This window comes from Calonectris borealis, chromosome 30, assembly GCF_964195595.1.
Source record: "Calonectris borealis chromosome 30, bCalBor7.hap1.2, whole genome shotgun sequence".
NCBI lineage: Eukaryota > Metazoa > Chordata > Aves > Procellariiformes > Procellariidae > Calonectris > Calonectris borealis.
Window position 1 is genome coordinate 3,287,560 of NC_134341.1, and position 21,340 is coordinate 3,308,899.

At 51.0% G+C, this 21,340-nt stretch overlaps 1 protein-coding gene and 1 long non-coding RNA gene across 3 annotated transcripts in view; both read left to right on the top strand.

Moving 5' to 3' along the window:
* LOC142073636 (uncharacterized) overlaps positions 1-14,981 on the top strand; it is a 43,045-nt gene extending 28,064 nt beyond the window's left edge. The window contains exons 1-3 of one of the 2 annotated variants that reach the window (XM_075133635.1): positions 13,660-13,699; positions 13,811-13,866; positions 14,094-14,981. In XM_075133635.1, coding sequence (XP_074989736.1) covers positions 13,661-13,699; positions 13,811-13,866; positions 14,094-14,949 — 951 coding nt within the window. In that variant the 5' untranslated portion in view covers position 13,660 and the 3' untranslated portion in view covers positions 14,950-14,981. Of the gene's footprint in view, positions 1-13,659; positions 13,700-13,810; positions 13,867-14,093 lie in introns of those variants that run through there. The other variant, XM_075133634.1, reaches the window with a different exon arrangement.
* On the top strand, positions 12,848-13,498 carry LOC142073631 (uncharacterized). Its single transcript, XR_012670433.1, has 3 exons — positions 12,848-12,966; positions 13,080-13,145; positions 13,324-13,498. It is a non-coding gene; the product is annotated as an uncharacterized LOC142073631 (long non-coding RNA).
* Positions 14,982-21,340: the final 6,359 nt, after the last annotated feature.

The window sequence follows — 21,340 nt, forward strand, 5'->3', positions numbered from 1 at the left end:
TTGTATACCTCTGGAAGAAAACAGCCAAAAGATTTTTGCCTTTGAATGGGAAGATCCGTCGACTGGGAGGAGGACTCAGCTCTGCTGGACCGTGCTGCCACAAGGGTTTAAAAATAGCCCAACCATCTTTGGAGCAGCTCTGAATAAGGAACTGGAACAGTGGTCCGGTAAGGAAGATCAAATCACCCTCCTTCAATATGTTGATGACATCCTATTGGGAGCAGATACTATTGAAATCTGCAAAGAAAAGACTGTCAGCCTCCTAAACTTTTTGGGAATGGCCGGGTATAGGGTGTCAGAGAAGAAAGCACAAATTGCAAAACAAACTGTAATTTATTTGGGGTTTGAGATTTCCCAAGGACAGCGAAGATTGGGAAATGGTAGAAAAGAAGCCATTTGCAGGATGGCACCCCCTCAATCTAAAAGAGAGTTGAGAGGATTTCTAGAAATGGCTGGATGGTGTCGCCTTTGGATTCCAAATTATGGTTTGATGGCAAAACCACTGTATGAGGCAACCAAAGGCCCTGAAGAATTGTTAGAATGGACTCCAGAGTGCCGAAAAAGTTTTGATGACATTAAACAGACTTTAATGAAAGCTCCAGCTTTAGGACTTCCAAATCTGACCAAACCCTTTGAGCTATTTGTTCATGAGAAGAGACATGTAGCTATGGGGGTTTTGACTCAACTTTTGGGAGACTGGAAAAGACCAGTGGCTTACCTTTCCAAACAATTAGATAAAGTAAGCTCAGGATGGCCTAGCTGCTTGCGGGCAGTTGCGGCAACAGTTCTCATCATTCAAGAAGCTAGAAAATTGACATTGGGACAGAAAATAACGGTTCACGTCCCGCATGCGGTACTTGCAGTACTGGAACAAAAAGGACATCATTGGCTAACCCCTAGTCATTTGTTACAATATCAGGCTTTGTTAGTGGAACAAGACGACATCATTTTGAAAGTGAGTACAATTTTAAATCCTGCCTCTTTAATGCCAAGTGAAAAAAAGAGTGATCTTAACCATGATTGTTTACAAGTTATCGAACAGGTGTATGCCAGCAGGCCAGATCTGAAAGATGTCCCTCTCCAAACTCCGGATGAAGAATTATTTACTGATGGAAGCAGCTTTGTTGTAAAAGGAGAAAGGAGGGCTGGTTATGCCATGGTAACTTTAACTGAAGATCGAGAAGTAAAAGCATTACCTCCAAATACATCCGTCCAGAAGGCAGAAATTATAGCCCTCACAAAAGCCTTAAATTTGGCTAAAGGTAAAAGAGTTAACATCTATACAGATTCTAAATATGCTTTTGGAGTTGTGCATGCTCATGGAGCAATATGGAAGGAGCGAGGACTTTTATCTGCTAGCGGTACCCCTATAAAATATGGAACCGAGATTTTGAATTTGTTGGAAGCAGTACAGAAACCTAAAGAAGTTGCGGTGATTCATTGTAAAGCTCATCAAAAAGGGGACTCAAAAGTAATACAAGGAAATCGAAAAGCAGATGAGGCTGCTAAACGTGTAGCATTAAATACTATGATTTATGTTTTAATTCCATCAAAAGAAATTCAGGTGGAATCCCCAAATTATAATGAGAAAGAAAATAAATTAGCTATGTTATTACATTGTAAGAAGAATGATCAAGGATGGTGGATAACTTCACATGGACAATGTATAGTAACCCCTGAAATTATGAAGAAATTAATGGTCAAAATCCATGCTGAAACACATATGGGAGCAGAGGCAATGGTGGAATCAGTAAGACGATATGCGATAGGAACCAAAATGTTATTGATTGCTAAAAGTGTGAGTAATAAATGTGAGATTTGTCTTAGGAACAATCCGAAAATACAAATCCGACCCCCTCCTGGAGAGGTAAAAAGAGGCATAACTTCCGGTGAGTATTGGCAAATAGATTTTTCAGAGTTACCGCGATGTAACCAATACCGATATCTATTGATATTGGTAGATACCTTCTCTGGATGGCCAGAAGCTGTCCCGTGTCGAACCAACAAGGCAAAAGAGGTTGTAAAACATTTGTTGAAAGAAATAATTCCAAGGTTTGGAGTCCCTTTAGGAATATCCTCAGACAGAGGTCCACATTTTGTAGCAGGGGTTGTTAAAAACATGAGTAAGACATTAGGGATTAAGTGGGATCTCCATACCCCTTGGAGACCTCAATCTAGTGGGCAGGTGGAAAGGATGAATCAAACATTGAAAAGACAAATTTCTAAAATATGTCAGGAAGCTCAATTGAAGTGGATCGAAGCCTTACCACTTGCCTTGTTGAGAATTAGGGTGACCCCTAGAGCTAAAGAAAAAGTGAGTCCATTTGAAATTTTATATGGAAAACCTTATAGTGTTAATTTGACAGGAGGATCAGAACAAATGCATGTAATAGGAGAAAAAAGTATTAACTGAATATCTTTTATCTTTGAGTAAGGTGTTGAATTCTTTGCATAAGTATGTCCTTTTGAAGACACCTTTACCTCTTGAATTTCCAGTACACTCATTTAATCCAGGGGATCAAGTTTATTTGCGAACGTGGAAGGACGACCCTCTTGGAGAAAAGTGGAAAGGACCTTTCCAGGTGCTGTTAACAACAAACACTGCTGTGAAACTGGAAGGAATAGATTCTTGGATTCATTATACGAGGATTAAGAAAATTCCGCCTGGACTGTGGACATCTGTATTTAAGGAACCATTGAAGTTAACTTTGCGGCGTGTTCAATGAGATACTGGAGATGCTGCTAAATTAGTGTAACAATTTGATTATTGAACAGAATTAAATTAGAGAGAGAGGGAAGATGTGGAATGTGTTGTTGTTAATAATAACGATCAGTCAGATTGATTCTCAATTTTTGTTACCAAAATGGGATAGAAATCGAAATATCTGGGAACTTTTAGCCCGAGAAGTAACCAACATGTCTTCCTTTTGTATTTCAGCCGAGAATTCTGTGGGAGGGATGTATAGTTCTTGTTTGGTAGGAGTACCAACTCCATTGGAATTGATGAAGAATTATACAATGTTTCAAAGTTTTGACATTAAATTAATTTATCGTAGCATTTACAGATTAGGAAAAACAACTAGATTTAAGGAGAGAGGGATGTTAAGAGTCAAGGTGCGAGGAATGCTTCCAGCTGGGCATTGCGTTAAATTCATAAATTGCACTTCTAAATGTGAAAATTTAACACGTTTACAACCTCCTTTGAGATGTAACTCCACTCAACTTCAGAGTTATGCATGGGCTCATACTAAATTACCCCTTGGATGGTTTTTGTTGTGTGGACGAATAGCATATTCCTATATTCCAGTGAATGTGACCGGAGGTCCGTGTTCAATAGGGAGGATAGCTCCGCTGCTGATAGACAAAAAGGACTTAGAACATGGTGCACGAACTAAAAGGAGTATACATCAAGTATCAGAGAATTGTGACTCGCAAGTCACTTTATACAGTTCAAGTGAGATGTCAGCTGCAGCTATCCTAGCACCCAGAGTTGGAGTAGCTATGAATTATCACACCATAAAACGGATTACTTGTGCTTTAGTAAAAGACATAAATTATACCTCCCAAGCACTTTCGGCTATTGGTACAGAAATGACACAAATAAGAGAAGCTACCCTTGAAAATAGGGCTGCAATTGACTATTTACTTTTAAGACACAATCATGGTTGTGAAGAATTTAAAGGAATGTGTTGTTTTAATTTGAGTGATAATTCACAGTTAGTAGAGAAGAAAATCCAACAATTAAAAGATTTGGCATATGGGTTTAAACAACGGGAAGGATTAGATTTTTCTTGGTTGTTCTCGTGGCTTCCAAATTTAAATTGCCTTAGACAATTATTTTTGTTTGTGGTACTGATTGTTATTTTAATTATGATTACATGTTGTATGATTCAATTTGTATCTTTTTGTAGAAAATAAGTATTATGAGACTCATGATGCTTAACATCATAAGTCTCAAAGGGGGGAATTGTTAATGTTAATCTTAATCAACATTAATCTTCAAAGTGTTATCATCCTGTGTATAGCCCTCACCCAGAACTGGGTTAAAAGACCAGTTAATAAGAAACCAAAATGATGAAGCTAGTGAGTGGGTGTTTGATTGGAGGAGATCAAGATGTATATGTTTTAATTTAAGAACACTATGGTGATAGATAGTTTAGTTTGTTGTGGATTCTATATTGCTCGCTTCTGTAATTTTAAACAATGAAGATTTGTTGCTTAGAAGTTAGATAACTAACAGGTGTGTGTTTGTAATTGTGTGGAGTAGTAATTAATTATAAGCTGTGTGTTTTAGAGGTAGTGATAATTAATTTTAGCTACGGAAACTATAAACAAACGTGGTCCAAGCATGGCTCAGGGACAAATTGCGACCCTATAAGGTAAAGAGGAAATAAGTTATGAAGAGTTCACTACCCTGCCGACCACCAGAGACCACCCGAGACCCCCAAGAAGACCCTAAAGGCTTTAGTGCGCATGTGTTTAAGATGATGTAATATTATAATTAGTTCTCGGAAATGTAATGAATATGTAACAAGGAAATTTAAAATATGTATGAGAAGCATGGATATAAACAGAAAGGTGACTAGACCAGGTGTGCTTGATTTGTGGCAAGTCCACCGAGCACCCAGGCCTGAATAAAACAATATCTCTCCTGAGCGTGTGGAATTGGTTACTTGCACGCCGGGCACGAATCCGCTTTTCGGACAACACTATGGTAGAGATGCCCAGGCCCCTCACTCCAGTTCTGAGCGGGGAGTGTTGTGCCCAGCACGGTGCAAGGTGCCACGGTGGCGTTCGAAGAGGGTGGCTGGAAAGAGCTGAGACAAAGGGGCCCCCTGCTCTGCCTGACCCCTCTCCTGTCCCCCAGGGGACGACTTCTGTTCCTCGCCTTCCTGCAGATCGCCATCCTCATCCTGGTCCTGCTGAAGAGGGACATCCTTAACTGGGTCTTGCCACCAAAGCTGGCGGCCGCCTTTGGGAGCCGCCCAGCGAGCTCCCGGTTCTTTTGAAAAAGAAAGAGAATAAAGAACTCTGTGATTGTAGGACAAGTGCGTGACCTTGCCAATGAATGTCAGCTGACAGGTTGGAGGGAGGTGGCTGCTGCTTTCCCTTCTGCCTGTGCGCGCCCCACCATGGCTCTGCCTCAGACCTGGCTCTTGCCCGACTTGGAGGCAGGAGGCTGTATCCACCACCCTGCGCAAACGGCTGCCCATGTTAAGACAGGCGCAACGCAACTTGAACAACAATGACCTCACTTGTAGAACAGGGTTTGCTGTTAGAAGAAACCACACCAAAACAGCTGAGAGCGGCAAAGTTGCAAGAAAATCAGGCAAATTCAGTTAATAAATATGCATTAAGCATGCTTGCACTGGGGGTTCACATGAACAAATACTCCAAAGCGAGTGGCAACAAGTGACGTCGTGGCCAAAGCATAGAGCTTATGTAAATTGTAAAAATGAGTATGTGAGGAGTCTTAAAACCGTATATGAAGAATCAAGAGCGGAAAAAGGGGTACTTCTCGTGCTCCCAGCCAAGAGGCACCTTTATTGCCAGCAGTAAAAGGGGTTTTAGCTAGCGTGTCCTGCTGCCGTCTTTCCAGTACCTGCGCACGAACGAGAAGAAAACAAAATACGAGCAAACCCTTCTTTGCTAACATCAACGAATGCCAGGTGACCGGTCAGAGGGAGGTGGCTGCTGCTTGCCCTTCTGCCTGTGCGCTCCCCACGATGGCTCTGCCTGTACACCTGTATGTACCGAGCGCAGGTTCACGGGGAGACGGCGAGCCACAACGACCACCCACAAGCCCAAGAGCTCCTTTAGGAAGCATAATAAACCAAAGATGATGTGTGCCAGCTCGACTTGTGTCTGCCGCGTGCCCTCACCCCTTCCTCACGGTGTCCCCCCACGTGCCGGCAGCCGCCGCTCTCTGAGCAAGTCAGAGACCCCATTCCTCTTGGCAGCCTGCAAGCACGGTGTCTGCCTGGGCTAGAGCAGAGGGCTAGTCTTTATTTTTCCCCTTCCCGGGCTGTAGTTTGGGGGCTGGATGCTGGATCCAAACGGGGGCTGGATGCTTGAGGCCTGTGCTGGAGCCCACGCGGTGTGTCTCTCCGCGCACATGTGCACACCCGTGGTGCCCTGCAATCCCCTGCGAATCCCTTTCCCCCCCCGGCCCTTGGCCATCGTGTTGCGTGGGGCTGTCGGGGTTATAATCCACAGGAAACGCAAAGACAGGTGCAAAATCCTACTCCAGGGGTTGATTTGTCTCTTTGTTGCAATTTTCATTAAAAATTAGATTAGCAAAATTTGATAAAAGAATATTAAACCTCAAACATGTTTGTGCCAGATGGGTTTCGTGGATGTGCTGACCTCTTCTGGATGCACAACCCTCCCCACCACGTAATGAAGCCCACATGACTCAGACAGGGCAATGCTGCCACCTTCCCGACAATATCAAACCAAAATAATTTCAGGATTTTTCTCCTAGCAATTCTTCCAGCCCAAGAATTCCTGCAGGGACACCCCCTGCCCGCAGGCTGTAGTATGGGCTTTCTCTAAAGGGGGTGATCACTGGGGAGGAGCAGGGCAGCAGCAGGGCCCTGGCTTGTGCATCTCCCATCAGCCGGATCCCTCAGCCCTCGCGGCTGCATCCCATCTGTGCCCATGCACTTCTGTACGGCCGGCTTCCCTAAGTATTCCCTGACCTGATCCTCTTCCGCCAAGGGTCTGCCTTGCTCCAGCCTTTCCCCCGGCCTCTGTGACCTGGGATTCCTGAAGGCCGGTCGGGCTGGTAGAGACAGCAAAGGCAGCTTTCAGTGCCTCAGCCTTTCCCACCTCCTGTGTACCCAGCTCCCCCACCTCGTTCAGCAGCGGGACCCCATTTCTCTTCGCCGTCCTTCTGTCACCTGTGTACTTAGAGGCAGCATTGGGGCTGTGATGGAGTTGTTTGGAGGAATTGTATGCATGATTAAAAATGCATTTAAAACCCTGCGGCCGGGCCCTGATCGTGCCCTACAGTCCTAAGGGAATGCTGGCATGAACACACTTCAAGCCAGGGCCTTTAGTGGCGGTAATCCAGGTATGGAGGGGACACAGAAACCCCCCGGGCGGGAATGGGGGATGAGAAGGGTGCCTCCACCCCCCCATGCTGCGCAGAAGGGGCAGAGCCAGGGTATATATAAGCAGGGGCTGGTACCTGGTGGGGGGGGGAAAGGGATTCGCAGGGGATTGCAGGGCCCAGGGTGGGGCAGGGATGCCTGGGGGAGGGTTTCGTGGTGCTGTCACGGCACCCTTGGGGGGATGTGGCACTGCAGGGGCACCTGTGGGGTGAGGAGCCATTTCCCTGCCAGGGTGCCAGGCCCTCGATCCCCTCTGTTACCCCCTCAGTATCCCCAATCCCCTCACTTAACCCCAGAAACCTCAGCCCCAAAGATGCCTCTGCTTCCTCCCAGACAGCCCCGATACCCTCAGTTACCCTTCCAGGCATCCCAGATCTCCCACTCAGACGTCTTCTCAATCTCCTCAAATGCCTCCTAAATACCACTGATCCCCTTGCTTCCACCCAGAAGACCCCGATCCCCTCAGTTCCCCCGTTCAGACACCCCCAATCCTTTGAGTTCCTCTCAGACTCCCTCCATCTCCTCAGTTCCCCCCTGCACACTCTTCATTGCCTTCACTTCTCCCCAGGCACCCCCATCACCTCAGTTCTCTCCAGACAGCCCCGACCCCCTCGGTTCCCCCACCCAGACCCTCCTGATCCCATCAGTTCCCCCCAGACATCCCACTCCTTTCAGGTACCCCAGGCATCTGCTCCCCACAAGGGCCTCCCCCCCTCCACAGTCTGGAAGGACGGCCATGGCCGGGAGCTATTTCCCCCAAAAAAGGGGGAGGCTGAGGGGGGGAGTTGTTTCCTTCCCAAAAGGGAGAGGTGACACAGAAGAAGAACATAGAAAGGGAACTGGGGACGATTCACAGGGAAAACTAAATCCAGTCAGCGGCACCGAGCACAGGAAACCCTTCCAGGAAGAGTTTGCCCACTTCCTTTCTTTCTCTGGCTTGCTCTTTCCAGGGGTGCCTGCTGGAGATTTTTCCCATTTCCGCGCAATATTGGTGCTGTAGCAGAGGTTCGTTCTCATGGGAGGGCACAAAGCCAGAAGCGAGTGCAGGAGAGTCTGTGTGCTCAAATGCTGCAGAGGGGAGCGTGGGGAGGGCAGCCAGGAGAGGGCGAGGCCGGTGTGACTGCCGCCATTTCGGCCTGTGAGGGGCCAGGATGTGCCAGAGGAGCAGGCACGGGGAGCTCCCAGCGGGCCCCATCCCCTTGCAACAGAAACGGCTTGCTCATTGGTAGAGCAGAAGGGCAGGGCCCCCTGATTGGTTGCTGCAGTGTACATGGGTGGGTTGAGTGGCTGGGGGTTGGTGGTGCTGGCGGGGGGTGTTGGGTGGAGAGTGTGTGCAGAGTTGGGCCGTGTGCAGAGTTGGGCCGTGTGCAGAGTTGGGCGTGGGGGTCCCTCTGCCTGCCTCGGGTGCCTGCAGGGCTGGGTAAGAGAGGGGAGGTGAGGGCAAAGGCAGTGCCTGAGGGGAGCCGGGAGGGGATAATGCGGAGGGGAGTGTGCTCATGGGAGCGCCCGGGTGCCCTGATGGCTGCTCCTCCTCCCCTCCTGTCCCACGGGTGCACTTTCAGATGACCAAAAGGGAGGCAGGGGTGTTACTGGGGTGGGAGGGGCAGGGCAGGGGGAGGAGGGGAACACATAACATTTACCCTGGGGTCTGGGTCCACGATGGAGGGATGGGGCCATTGCAGATTGCACAAGCAGTTGGTGGTGGCTGCGCTGCGGAAGGGTCCCTGATGTGAGTCTACAGGCACAGTAGGAAGGCGCAGCAGTGTCCTGTGCCGGAGAGTGCCTGGGTGCACCTCTGCTTGGGAGCGCAAGGCGGTGCGTGGCTGTGCCTGCGGGTCTACGGCTGTTCCTGTGTCAGCAGCTACAGTGCTGGACACAGCTGCAGGTGAGCAGGGTGGCACGCCTGTGCGCAGACGTGCAGGAGTGCATTCTCTCGAGCGCACCCGCGTGTCAGTGTGCGATTGTGTGCCAGGATAGGGCAGCATCCCCATGAGTGTCCGTGCCTGACAGTGCCCGTGGCCATGCCCCTCACACCCTGCTGGCTCCCGATGCACAGGTGCAGCCATGCAGGCAGAAGGGACAAAGGAAAACCTCCGCATGCTCCAGGAGCACCTGCCCCAGTGTTCTGCTGAGTCACAAAGGCACAAGGAGCTGCTGCGGTGTGTGGTAGGTGTGGAGTGTTCCCCTTGCCCCCGGGAGCTGGGGCTGCGAGACCTGATCCCCTGACCCCTCGTTTCCCCACGCAGGGGAAGAAGCAGCAGGAGCTGCAGAAAACCATGGGACAGTGCAGCATGGACGCCAGTGCCCCCTCCTCTGGCCATGTCCCCCAGCTGGGGCTCCCAGGGCTGTGTCAGGGGCTCAGTGCCTGGGTACGGCTCCTCTTCCCAGAACTGTCTTGTGGCAAGTTGTTTGGAAAAGAACCGCCGGGAGCTCCAGCAGCTGGAGGGACTGGTGGCCCAGACCAGGGTGAGTTCTCAGAATCACAGACTGGTTGAGGTTGGAAGGCACCTCTGGAGATCATCTTGTCTTGTCCAATGCCCCTGCTCAAGCAAGGTCACCTAGAGACAGCTGCTCAGGACCATGTCCAGATGGGGACCGCGTCCAGAGTTGGGCCTGGGGGTCCCTCTGCCTGCCCGCAGTGCCTGCAGGGCTGGGAAGGAGAGGGGATGCGTGGGCAAAGGCAGCGCCCGAGAGGAGCTGGGAGGGATAATGCCGAGGGGAGTGCACTCGAGGGAGTGTGCCGGTGCCCTGATGGCTACTCCTCTTCCCCTCCTCTCCCGCAGGAGCACTTGCAGGTGGCAAGTAGGGAGGCAGCCGCCAGCCTGGAAGAGGCGCAGAAGGTACAGGGGAGAAGGAGGTCGTCCTGACAGGGGCAGGGAGGGGGGTGCCAGTGCTGGGTCCGTGCATCCCAGCAGCCATGGGCAGGGTGGGAGGTGGCAGGGGAGGACATCTACTCCGGGATACGGCATCCGTGATGGAGGGATTGGGCCCCGGGAGATCACGCAGGCTGTTGGCTGTGCTGCAGAGGGGACCCTGATGTGAGTCTGCAGGCACAGCAATATGGCTTTGGGGAAGGGGGCAGGATGAATGACCCTCACCGGTGTGTCGGGGCATGCCGTGTGTAACAGGAACTCAGGCATGGGCTGGAGGGGGGATGCTGGGTAGTCTGGCGATGCGCCCTGGCCGGTGTCAGTGGGGGTCCTCCTCCACCCCTGCCCCTCCCGGAGACGTTCCTATGCCGCCTTCTCTCTCAGGTAGACCTCTTTTGGGGAAAGGCAGAGGGAGGCGCAGCAATGTCCTGTGCAGATGTTTTCTGGCTCCTGTCAGCTCCTCCAGCCTGCTCTGGAGAGCCCTTTTTCTTCTTCTAAGTAGCTCAAAAAATCCCTAAGCAACTCAGGACTCCTGGAAGCAGCTGTGCGTAAGTCTGAGCAGCTCCCAGGCTCCCCTCCATGCCTCCCAGGCCTGGGGTAGGTCTGTGCAGTGCTGGGATACCGGGGGTGCCTGGTGCCAACCCCAGCTGAGGCTGGGCAGCACCCTGGCTCCCTGTTGGCCACCCGGGGGGTCGCCATGCCGGCCGAGGTCTCTTCTCACAGCCTAGAAACCCATGGTGTCTGTAGCAGGGAGGAGACGGTGCCGGCAGACGAGACAGAGGAGTCGCTGCTGCAGGAGATGGTGGCTGTGCGGCTGGTAGGACAGGCAACCCCGCTGTGGGCCTTGGGGAGGGAAGGGTCTGCACTGTGCCCGGGGGACATGGGGGCACTGGTCTCAGCGGGACAAGGGTGGGGGTCTGAGCCCCGAAAACCTCGGCCGCCTCGCACACCCCAACACGTGTCCCTGCTGTGCCTTGGCCTGCAGGAGGAGCAGCTGGCGTCCAGGAGGCATAAGAGCACTTCTTGGCTGAGGTGAGTTGCCCTGGGGGCTCGGGGTGCCGGGGCTCTGCCATAGGCAGTGGGGTGCCTGCGCCAGTGGTCCAAGGGCATTAGGCAGCTTTGGGCTTCTCTGGGATGAAATGCTTTGGTATTTCTTTTCTTCCTAGCTTGGGGGGGGCTGTAGGGGGGGATTTTGGGGACTACTGGCGAGAACTGTGGGCCGGGGTGTTTTCCCATGCTTGTGGAGACTCACGTCCCAGCCTGCCTGAGGGAGCAATGAGAAGGGGCTGGGGAGGCAGCCCGTGGGGCTCCCAGCTGGGGACACGTTTACACGGAGGCCGGCAAACATTACCACCCACAAACCCCTAGACCCCCTCAAGCCCCCTCCCGTCTTCCCCACAGCTCCCCACGACCCCGCAGCCACCAGCCTGCCCTCTCGCTCCACGGTCCCTATGGCCCCCACGCTGCCCCTCTCACGCCACAGTTCCCCACCCCCTGCCCTTCTCCCAGTCAGTGCCAGGGTCCCAGTCTCACCCCCTCCCTGGTGGCCCCACAGCCCAGTGGCCCCCTGTCCCCATCCCCAGCGGTGCTGTCCCCGTGGCCCCCTTGCCAGGTCCACCCCATCCCATGGGGCCCATTCTAGCAGTCTATCGTAGCCGGTGGCCCTGTCCCCAAGGTCCTGTCCCTCCTCACCCCACAGCCACCGGCCAGCCCAGCCCCTGCTGCTCCCTGCCAGCTTCTCCAGCCACTCGCAGGTTTTGCTGCCAAAGGGAAAGGCCCTGTGGGATGGAGGCTGGAGCGACCCAACCTGCCAACTCCTGAATGCGGCGTCGCTGCACGCAGCCGCTCGAGGGGTCGGAGCTGCAGCAAGTGGGTCGCTGCCTGCCTGCTGTGTACCCCCAGCCCTTCCTCCTGATGTCCCCCCACGTGCTGGCAGCCGCAGCTCTCTGAGCAAGTGAGAGACCCCATTCCTCTCGGGAGCCTGCAATCATGGTGATTGCCCGGGCTAGAGCAGAGGACTAGTGTATATTTTTCCCCTTCCCAGGCTGTAGTTCGGCAGCTGGATGTTTGAGCCCTGTGCTGGAGCCCACGCAGAGTGGCCCTCCGTACACGTGCGCACACCCGTGGTGCACACGTGTGTCTCTGAGTGTCTGCGTGTGCCTGCTGGGAGCATATGCGCAGCCTGCCTGCTGCCTGGCCCTGGGGTTGGGAGCTGTGAGAGCCTGATGGTCAAGGGACAGGCAAACCCCACAGGGAGACACTGACACGTGGCACCCATGGTCTCTCCCGCCCGTGCCCTAAGCGTGGGTGCTGAGAGTGATATCCTGTTTTCCCGGTGGCCGTGCCTGGGCCCCGTGTCACCTCCTGGGAGGTGATAGCCATGTCACCATGATGTCACTGTGGGCTTGTGACACGGGCGCCCTGGCAGGTACAAAGGGCGCTGTTTCCGGAGGCAGGGGAGCATGTCGAGGAGAACCTCGGGTGCAGGGCATAGGCTTGGAGAGTACTCGCCAACGACCTGTCCTGTGTCCGCCGTGCAGTGGAGGGCCCCCAACGGGAGGGAGGAGGGTGAGGGCAGGGTATCTCCATGGTCCCGGCAGGCCTCGGCTGGGCGAGGGGGTGGCCGGGGCTCTGCATGTGGCTGCGAGTGGTGGGGGGAAGGGAGTAGCCTGAGCCGAGGCAGGGCCAAGTGCGGAGGTTGCATGTGCTGCTGGGGCTGGTGGGGGACCAAAAGGAAGTGGGTCCTGGGGGTTGGGGGCGTGTTGACCTCACAGGGTGGGACGTTCATGCTGGAGGTGTCATTGCAGGGGCCCCACGGGCAGGAGGGACCCCATGAGCACCCGGCACAGCACGGATGAGGAAGCTCCTCCTCTCCCCAGCGGTCACTGGTGCCCCCCACCACCTCCTGCCACGTGCCCAGCACCCAGCTAGCACAGGCTGAGCCGGGTACAGGGCGACGGGGCGTGCAGGATCCTGGCCAGGTGCGGGTGTGCAGATGGCTGATGGGCGCTGGGACATGGGAAGCTGGGGCAGCGCCACGTGCGAGGGGGCGTATGTCTGTGGCAGGGAATCTGATGGTTCCCCATTCCTGCAGGAAGCTGAGGCTCCGGGCACTGATCAAGGAGCCAGCCAAGATTCTGTGCAGAGCTCCACACCAATGGTAAGCAGCAAGGAGCGGAGGTGGTGTGGAGTGGCTCCCGGTCTGTGGGGGCTGGGGCTGCAGACCCTGAGCCTCTGCTCTGCTGTCCGCAAGCAGGGGAAGATCCATCAGGATCTGCATAATACGATACAGAAGCTCAACAGTAAGGTTGGTGTCCTCTGCTCTGCCCATGTCCCAGAGGTGTGTCGGCTGGGACTGAGAGGTTTGAAGGGACTTCTGGAGGTCGTCTTGTCTTGTCCGAGCCCCCTGCTCAAGGAGCATCACCTGGCGCCAGTTGCCCAGTGACTGTGGGCAAAAACGTGATTGGGGAGGACATCTTCCCTAGAATATGGGGGCGTCCATGACTTCCCTATGCCTGGCCTTGTGAGTCACCCAGTCTCCCAGTGCCCTGGAGCAGTGGGGTAGCGAGTGGGCACGGCCTTGGGGCTGGGGAGGGGCGAGGGTGCCCAGGTCCCCAGCCCAGCCGCCCGCATGGGACGCCCACTGTTTTGCAGTTGGGAAAGCATTACGCCCAGATGGTGGCCTGGCTGCAGGAGGATAAGCAGCAGAATGAGGTAGTGCTGAAAGGGCTGGGGGAAAACGGGTGGGTGCCCACGGGCCCTGGAGTGGGGGGATCGGAGAAGGGCGGCAGCGGGCTCAGGGACTCAGACCCTTCCTTCTCCCAGGTGCTGCATCAGGAAATAAAGCAGCTTGAAGAGGCACTGGAGCAGGAAGAGATCTGGTGAGTTGGGCCCCTCGCCCCACACGGGTGTCCGGGGGGTCTCTGCAGCCCCTGGCGTGATGGGGCTGCCAACGCTAGTGCCAGGCACTGGGGTGGGGGGAATGTGCAGCACGCGGTGTGACAGGGAAGCCCAATCCCTGTCTGGCGTGGTGTATGTTTGGAAGGGGCCCCCTCGCGTGGCCATGGAGGTCTGTAACTCGTCTATAACGAAGCCCTGTTGCCTGCAGCCAGCAGCAGAGGAAGAAGGAGGCAGAGGCGCCAGGGACTGTGCTGCCGGAGGTGGTGGAAGCACAGCTGGTAAGGGGGAGAGCCTGTGCCAGCCCCTGCCCCGGCCAGCGTGGGTCTCGCTGGGGAGAGGGCTCCAGGGAGGTCACAGCCACGCACGGGCTATACTCCTGCGCACGGCGGAGGCCAGGGGCACCGTGCAACTCCAGGTGTCCCGACCCTGCGGCAGTGCTTGACAAGTGTCCTTGCTCTGTGTTGACCTGCAGGCGAGAGACATGCTGGCGAGGAGACGCGGCTTCATTTACTGGCTGCAGCGAGTGTCCCCATGGGTCCCCTGTGCCCTGCGGCCCGCTCCCGGGCAGCAGGTGGGATGGACCGGACACCTGCTCCAGCCGGCAGGGCTCACAGGCTGCTGGGGAGCCGCTGGCCGGCTGTGGGCTTTGCAGCTTGGAAGTGCTCAGCATCGGTTTTCCCTGGGCCGGGGTGTTTTCCCAGGCTGGTGGACTCCCATATCCCACCCTGCCCAAGGGAGCAATGAGAAACGTCTGGGGAGGCAGCCCATGGGGCTCCCAGAACGACCTCCTCCATCCCGAAGGCAAGATGGGGTTGGGGTGCATCCACCCTGCCCTGTCTCTTGTCCCTCTTCAGCCCCACAGGACACTCTGCCTGCTCTTGGTGGGCCTGCAGCTGGCCGTCGGCTTCGCTCTGGCTGCTGCGGTGCTCTACGCCTCCTGGTACGACCCCGAGCTCTTCTACCGCCTGCTGTTGCGTGTGCTGTGTGAGGAGACCTACGCCCACCTGGCATATGCACTGGGAGAGATCCTGCCTGTGGTCAGTGAGGGGCTGCTGCCCTTTTGACAGCCCCCCCAATAAAGCTTTTCCTATCTCCACCTCCGTGGGCTTGCGCGTATTCATTGGGGCGCAGGGAGAGGGTCTTGCCCCACAAGCCGGTCCCCGCAGCCCCTCGAGGCCAGGCCCAGTCTCACCCGCGAGGCACTGGGTGCCACCACCCGCCTGCCGCAAGCCACCTCCCTGCGTGCCAGCCTCACCTGCCCTCCATCCCCGGAGTATTTAGGACGCTGTATCATCAGGTGCAAACCCCCTCTTCTCAGGCCACGGGAGTTTTTTCACTCCACCTTTTTGGCAACCGTTCAGCACCGTGCAGGCCAACCCCTGTAAGCCTGTCTGAGAGTACTCGGGCTGCAGCAGCCAGGGACACATTTACACGCAGGCCAACAAACGTTATCACCCACAGCCCCCTAGACCCCCCATGCCCTCTCCTTTCCTCCCCACAGCCCCTCACGACCCCAGTCTTTGAAATAGAGCCTTTGTTATATGTTTAGGTCATCCTGACACTGCTTATCTCAGGGACTAAGGATGGTGTGTTCCAGGAAGGTTTGGGAGCAACAGAAGAGCTACATCCTTGATAAGAACATGACAATGCATCGTTAAGCTTGTAACTGCCTTACACATTATTTACATAATTTGCAAGTGTCCAAGGCTTCATTTCCCCCCTTTGAGACTATAGAAGAGGAACTTCACTGTAGTTTCTCTTACATCAGTCTCACTCTTTCATAGAGTTATTTTCCAATTATGGAACAACATTTCCAAAAACACCGTATTATTACATAAGTGCAAACAAAAGTTAATACAATAATCATTGAGACACCTAATAACTTCTTCACCCTTTGACTAAGGTCAGGAACCCAGGAAGGTAACCATTTGAACGTTTCCTCAAATCCGTAATGGAGTATTCCTATGCGAAAACAATAAAGGAGGATCACCCCCCTCAGTTCCTTCATTTCTTATTCTAAAAAGATTAGTATACTTGCACATATATTTCAGTAACAGAATAGAAACAGTAGCTAAAATACAATGTAAAAATACTAGGCCCTGTGTACAACCTAATTCAATGTATGATAGGTCAAAGCTCCAAGTGCCATTCATGAATTAACCCGTGTTAATTTCAAATACAATGGATTTTCTTTTCTGCTTTCAATCTTCCACCCAATATTAGGAGGTCCCTTTTTGATTCTGGAGTGATGAACCCAAGGTCCAATTCCTTCCAATTTTACCGCTGTGTAGGTAGTAAGTAGCACTTGGAACGGTCCTTTCCAGCGTTCTTTCAAAGGCTCATTCGCACGTAGACCAAATCTGCAGGCTGAAAATTGTGGGCCGCCGTATCCAGACTCAAAGGTGTCCTTAGTTGCAAATACCTATTAACAGAAGACAGAGCTTCTCCCAGGGGTATCACATAGTCCTTAAGATAATGTCTTCCCAAAATAGTTAGAGAACCGGGTTCATGATTTACAGTTTGGTAAGGTCTACCATACAAGATTTCAAAAGGGCTAATTTTCTCCCTTGCTCCGGGGGTTATTCTAACCCTTAACAAAGCTAGTAGTAATGCTTCTGGCCATTTTAACTGCGTCTCCTGGCAAATGTTACTAAGCTGTCTTTTTATTGATTGGTTCATTCTCTCTACTTTACCACTAGACTGGGGTCTCCACGGAGTGTGTAAATCCCATCTAATTCCTAAAGCTTTTGCCAATTCTTTAAGGATTTTTGCTACAAAATATGGTCCTCGATCAGACGACATCCTGAATCGAGGTATTATTTCCTTTAACAATACTTTGTTTACTTCCCTTGCTTGGTTGGTGTGGCAGGGAAAGGCCTCTGGCCAACCTGAAAAAGTGTCTACCAATACTGACAAGTATCGATACCCATTCTGCCACGGGAGTTCTGGGAAGGCAATTTGCCAATAATCACCAGGCGTGTTCCCCTTCTTAGTTTGTCCAGGGGGAGGTCCTGGTTGTATCCGAGGGTTACTTTTCTGGCGTATCTCCCATTTTCTCACAATACTTTTAGCTATGCCTCCCATTCCAACTCCAATTCCTTTGAAGTTTACATATTCATTGAAGTTTCAGTGCCCCAATGGGTACTTTTATGTTCTGACTCCATTATTTCTCGTAGAATCACTGAAGAGACCGCAATTCGATTATCTTCCGTAATCGACCAATTATCCTTTTTCTTCTTAGCATTCAGTAATTTAGCTAATTGATCTTCTTCTCTACTGTATTCTAGAGTCCCATTCAAATCTCGCTATTTTTCAGGCCATATCAATAACACCTGTCCTTCAGCAGCCCTTTTTGCTGCTTGATCAGCATGTTGATTGCCTAAAATCTCGGGAGTATTTCCAGACTGGTGAGCCCTGCAGTGCATTCTTGCTGTTTGCTTAGGTAACCATATAACTTGTAATAACTTCTTTATGAGTTCTCCATATTTTATTGGAGTTCCTTGTGATGTCAAAGGAGCTCGTTCTTTCCAAATGGCTCCATGAGCATGAACTATCCCGAATACAAATTTAGAGTCTGTCCATATATTGGCAAAATAGCCTTCTGCCAGTTCTAAAGCTCTTATTAGTGCAAGCAGTTCTGCTTTTTGTGCTGAAGTATTTGCAGGAAGGGGTTTAGCTTCCAATTCAGCATTATTCCTTACAACGGCGTAGCCAGCTTTCCGAACTGCATTTATCGCAAAACTACTTCCATCTACAACTCAATTTAGGTCCGAATCATTTATGGGTGTATCTTTCAAATCGACTCGACTAGAGTACACGTGTTCAATAGTCTTAAGACAGTCATTTTGTGTTAATTCTGTATCACCTGGGACAGGTAACAAAGTTGCAGGATTTAAAGTTGTAGTTACTTTCAATTCCATATCATCTTGCTCTAACAGGAGAGCTTGATACTTCATCGTTCTGCTGGGAGATAACCAACGTCCCCCTTTTTGTTCCAATACGGCAGTCACTGCATGTGGTACCTGTACCAGTATTTTCTGTCCCAGAGTCAATTTCCTGGCTTCCGGAATCAGCAGAACAGTGGCACCTACTGCTCGCAAGCACGACGGCCATCCTTTACTAACTTGGTCCAATTGTTTAGAAAAGTACCCCACTGGTCTCTTCCATGATCCTATTTGTTGTACCAAAACTCCTGAAGCAATATGGCACCTCTCATGTCCATAAAGTTCAAAAGGTTTTTTCACATTAGGGAGCCCTAAGGCAGGCGCTGACATTAGTGCTTGCTGTAGTTGAACAAAAGCAGTGTGACATTCTGGTGTCCATTCTAGTAATTCTCCTGCTTCTTTCACAGCTTCACAAAGAGGTTTAGCAATAAGTCCAAAATTAGGTATCCACCCGGCCATTCCCAAAAAGGCTCGTAACTCTCTTCTAGATGTAGGCTCCGGTATTTGACAACCTGCTTCTTTTCATTCCAGGCCCAGACTCCGCTGGCCCTGAGCGATAGTAAATCCCAGGTAGGTCACAGTTTGTTGGGCGATCTGAGCCTTTTTCGTAGATACCGTGTATCCTGTCAATCCCAAGAAATTTAAAAGGCTGATTGTAAATTGAATAGCTTCCTCCTGAGTTCGAGTTCCCAAAAGAATGTCATCGACATACTGAAGTAAAGCGACCTCTGAATGATCCTGTGGCCATTTTTCCAGCTCTTTTGCCAGCTGATTTCCAAAAATGGTTGGTCTATTCTTAAATCCTTGTGGGAGCACAGTCCTGTGTTTGCCGACCAGTCTTTGGGTTCTCCCATTCACAAGCAAGTAACTTCTGGCTTCCAAAGTCCAATGGTATACAACAGAATGCATCTTTTAAGTCTAGTACTGTAAACCACTGATCAGATTCCTGGAGAGTTGTCAAAAGGGTATAGGGATTAGCCACTACAGGAACACTACATCCTGAACAATCTGATTTATCGCTCTCAAATCTTGAACCAATCTGTACTCATCTGTATGAGGTTTCTTTACTGGCAAAATTGGAGTATTAAATCCTGATTGGCGTTCACGTAATAATCCATAAATCAAGCATTTTTCTATTAAAGGTTCCAAACCTTTCCTAGCTTCTAGTTTAATTGCATATTGTTTCCATCTTACCGGTTCAGCTCCGGATTTTAACGCAGTTACCACTGGTTCTGCAGTCTGCGACCTTCCGGGAACTCCTGAAGCCCATACCAACGGATTCACAGCATCCAGCACAATTTCCGGAATCTCTTCAGTCTTTTCCATAGTTTCCTGCAACACAAATACTTGCGCCTCCAAGGCTTTATCTTCTGGTATATTCACATGTATTTCTCCTTTTTCAAAAGTTATTTGTGCATTTAATTTACTCAGGACATCTCTCCCAAGCAAGGGCATCGGACAACTAGGGATAGATAAAAATTTATGGGTAAATACCCGATTCCCAATTCCACATTTGAGTGGTTGAAGGAAAGGCCGTATTTCCCTTTTCCCTGTTGCCCCAACAACAGGCATGGTTTGTTTACTCAATTTGCCTTTACATGTATTTAATACTGAATAAGTTGCTCCCGGATCTATCAAAATTTTTAATTTCTCTTTCCCCAACTCTACTGGAACCAGGGGTTCCGCTGGGGAACCTTTCGAGTCTTCCCCTGGTCCCCATCAATCCGAATCCTGATCCAGAGTCAGCAAATCCGCTGCTTGCGGATCCTCCCTCTTCTGCGGAAACCTGGTTTTGTTCATAAGTAGCGGGCACCCCCTTTTCCAATATCCTTTCTGTTTACAATAAGCACATTGACCTCTGTCTATCGATGTTTTAAACCTGGCTTCCGGGGGAGGTCTAAACCCATTCCTAATATTTCTGCTTGGTGCCCGATTCTGTCTAAACCAACCATTCCCGTTTCCACTGTTTCTGTTTCCCCTCTGCGATAGCCGCCGCCAACAACTGAGCCTTTCAATTTTCCTTTTTAGCTTGTTCTTTCTCTTGTCTTGTCTTTTCCTCCTCTTCTCGGTTATTATATACTCTCCACGCTACTTCCAGCAACTTATCGATAGACCTCGCATCTCCACCCTCAATTTTCTGCAGTTTTCTTCTAATATCTGGATTCAATTGTCCTATAAAGAAAGTAACAAAAGTCAAATTATCTAGGTCCGTCCATTTTCTAGCAACTTCACACAATCTTTCATAAAAGGCCGAAGGAGTCTTGTCTTTTCCTTGAGCTACCTGATAGATCTTAGAAATGTTCTTTGGTTTAGGTATAGCATTCTTGACTCCAAATAAAACAAGTCTCTGATATTCAGTAAGCAAGAGCCTCTGTGCCTGACTGTTGGGGTCCCAGCCAGGATTTGTAGAAGGAAAATGATCCTCTAGTCTACCCGCTTGAGCGTCCTGAGCGTGGACCCTTTCTGCTTCCTCTCTTGCTTTAAGTGAAACAGTTCTCCGCTCCTCATAAGTCAACAAAGTATTCAACATCACCTGCAAGTCTCGCCAATCAGGACCATGGTTTTCTCTTATAGTTTCTAACACTTCAGTCACTTTTGCCGGATCTTCCCTGTAAGTCCTTGCCATTTCCTTCCATGGCCTTAAATCAGCCGTGGAAAAAGGGACTTTGACAACTACCGGGGCCCCTTCTGGCCCCACAGCCTGTCTCAGAGGCGCTTGTACTGCCGCTCCTCCCTTCCTAGTCCGCCTAGCTACTGGACTAAAATGATTTTCCTCTTCTTCACTGTTTCCCATCGAACTTTCTCCGTCTCCCCCCTTGGGGATACTAATAAATCCACATCCTCCTCCTCTTCAGGAGGCCCCTTAAGCTTTTTACACCTTTTTCCAATGCTACGTGCTGAACAACACTGTCTCGGCACTCGTTCTGCCTGTTTTTCTAACGCCAATACATTCGTATCTTTTGCTACCGACCCACAACCTTTTCGACTTTTATAATCATTTCTCAAAATGAAAAACAAATCCATATACGGCACCTCATCCCATTTTCCTTCTCTTCTGCAAAATAACATTAACTGCAAAATAGTATTATAATTTAAAGTTCCATTGACAGGCCATTTTTCTTGGTCCTCTAAAGTATACATTGGCCACCATTGATTACCATACATTATTAATTTCCTTTGCATAAGTGGATCGCCCCCATATTTTCTCCAGTGACTCAAAATACATCCTAAAGGTGAAGTTCTAATTATTCCGCCTTCCGCGGAAGTTATATTCCCCCTTTGTAAACCCTTTTATAAAGTAAGACAAAATTATAGTATCCCTTACAATAATGACCAAAACAGCCAAGAATATTCCAAACTAAAATCCCGGGCTCCGGTGATCACCATACTAATGCAGGGAAAACTACCAAGACCGTGGTCGCCAAAAATATTCCAAACCAAAATCCCATGCTCCGGTCATCACCATACTAACGCAGGGAAAATTACCAAGACTGCGGTCGCCCAAGATTAC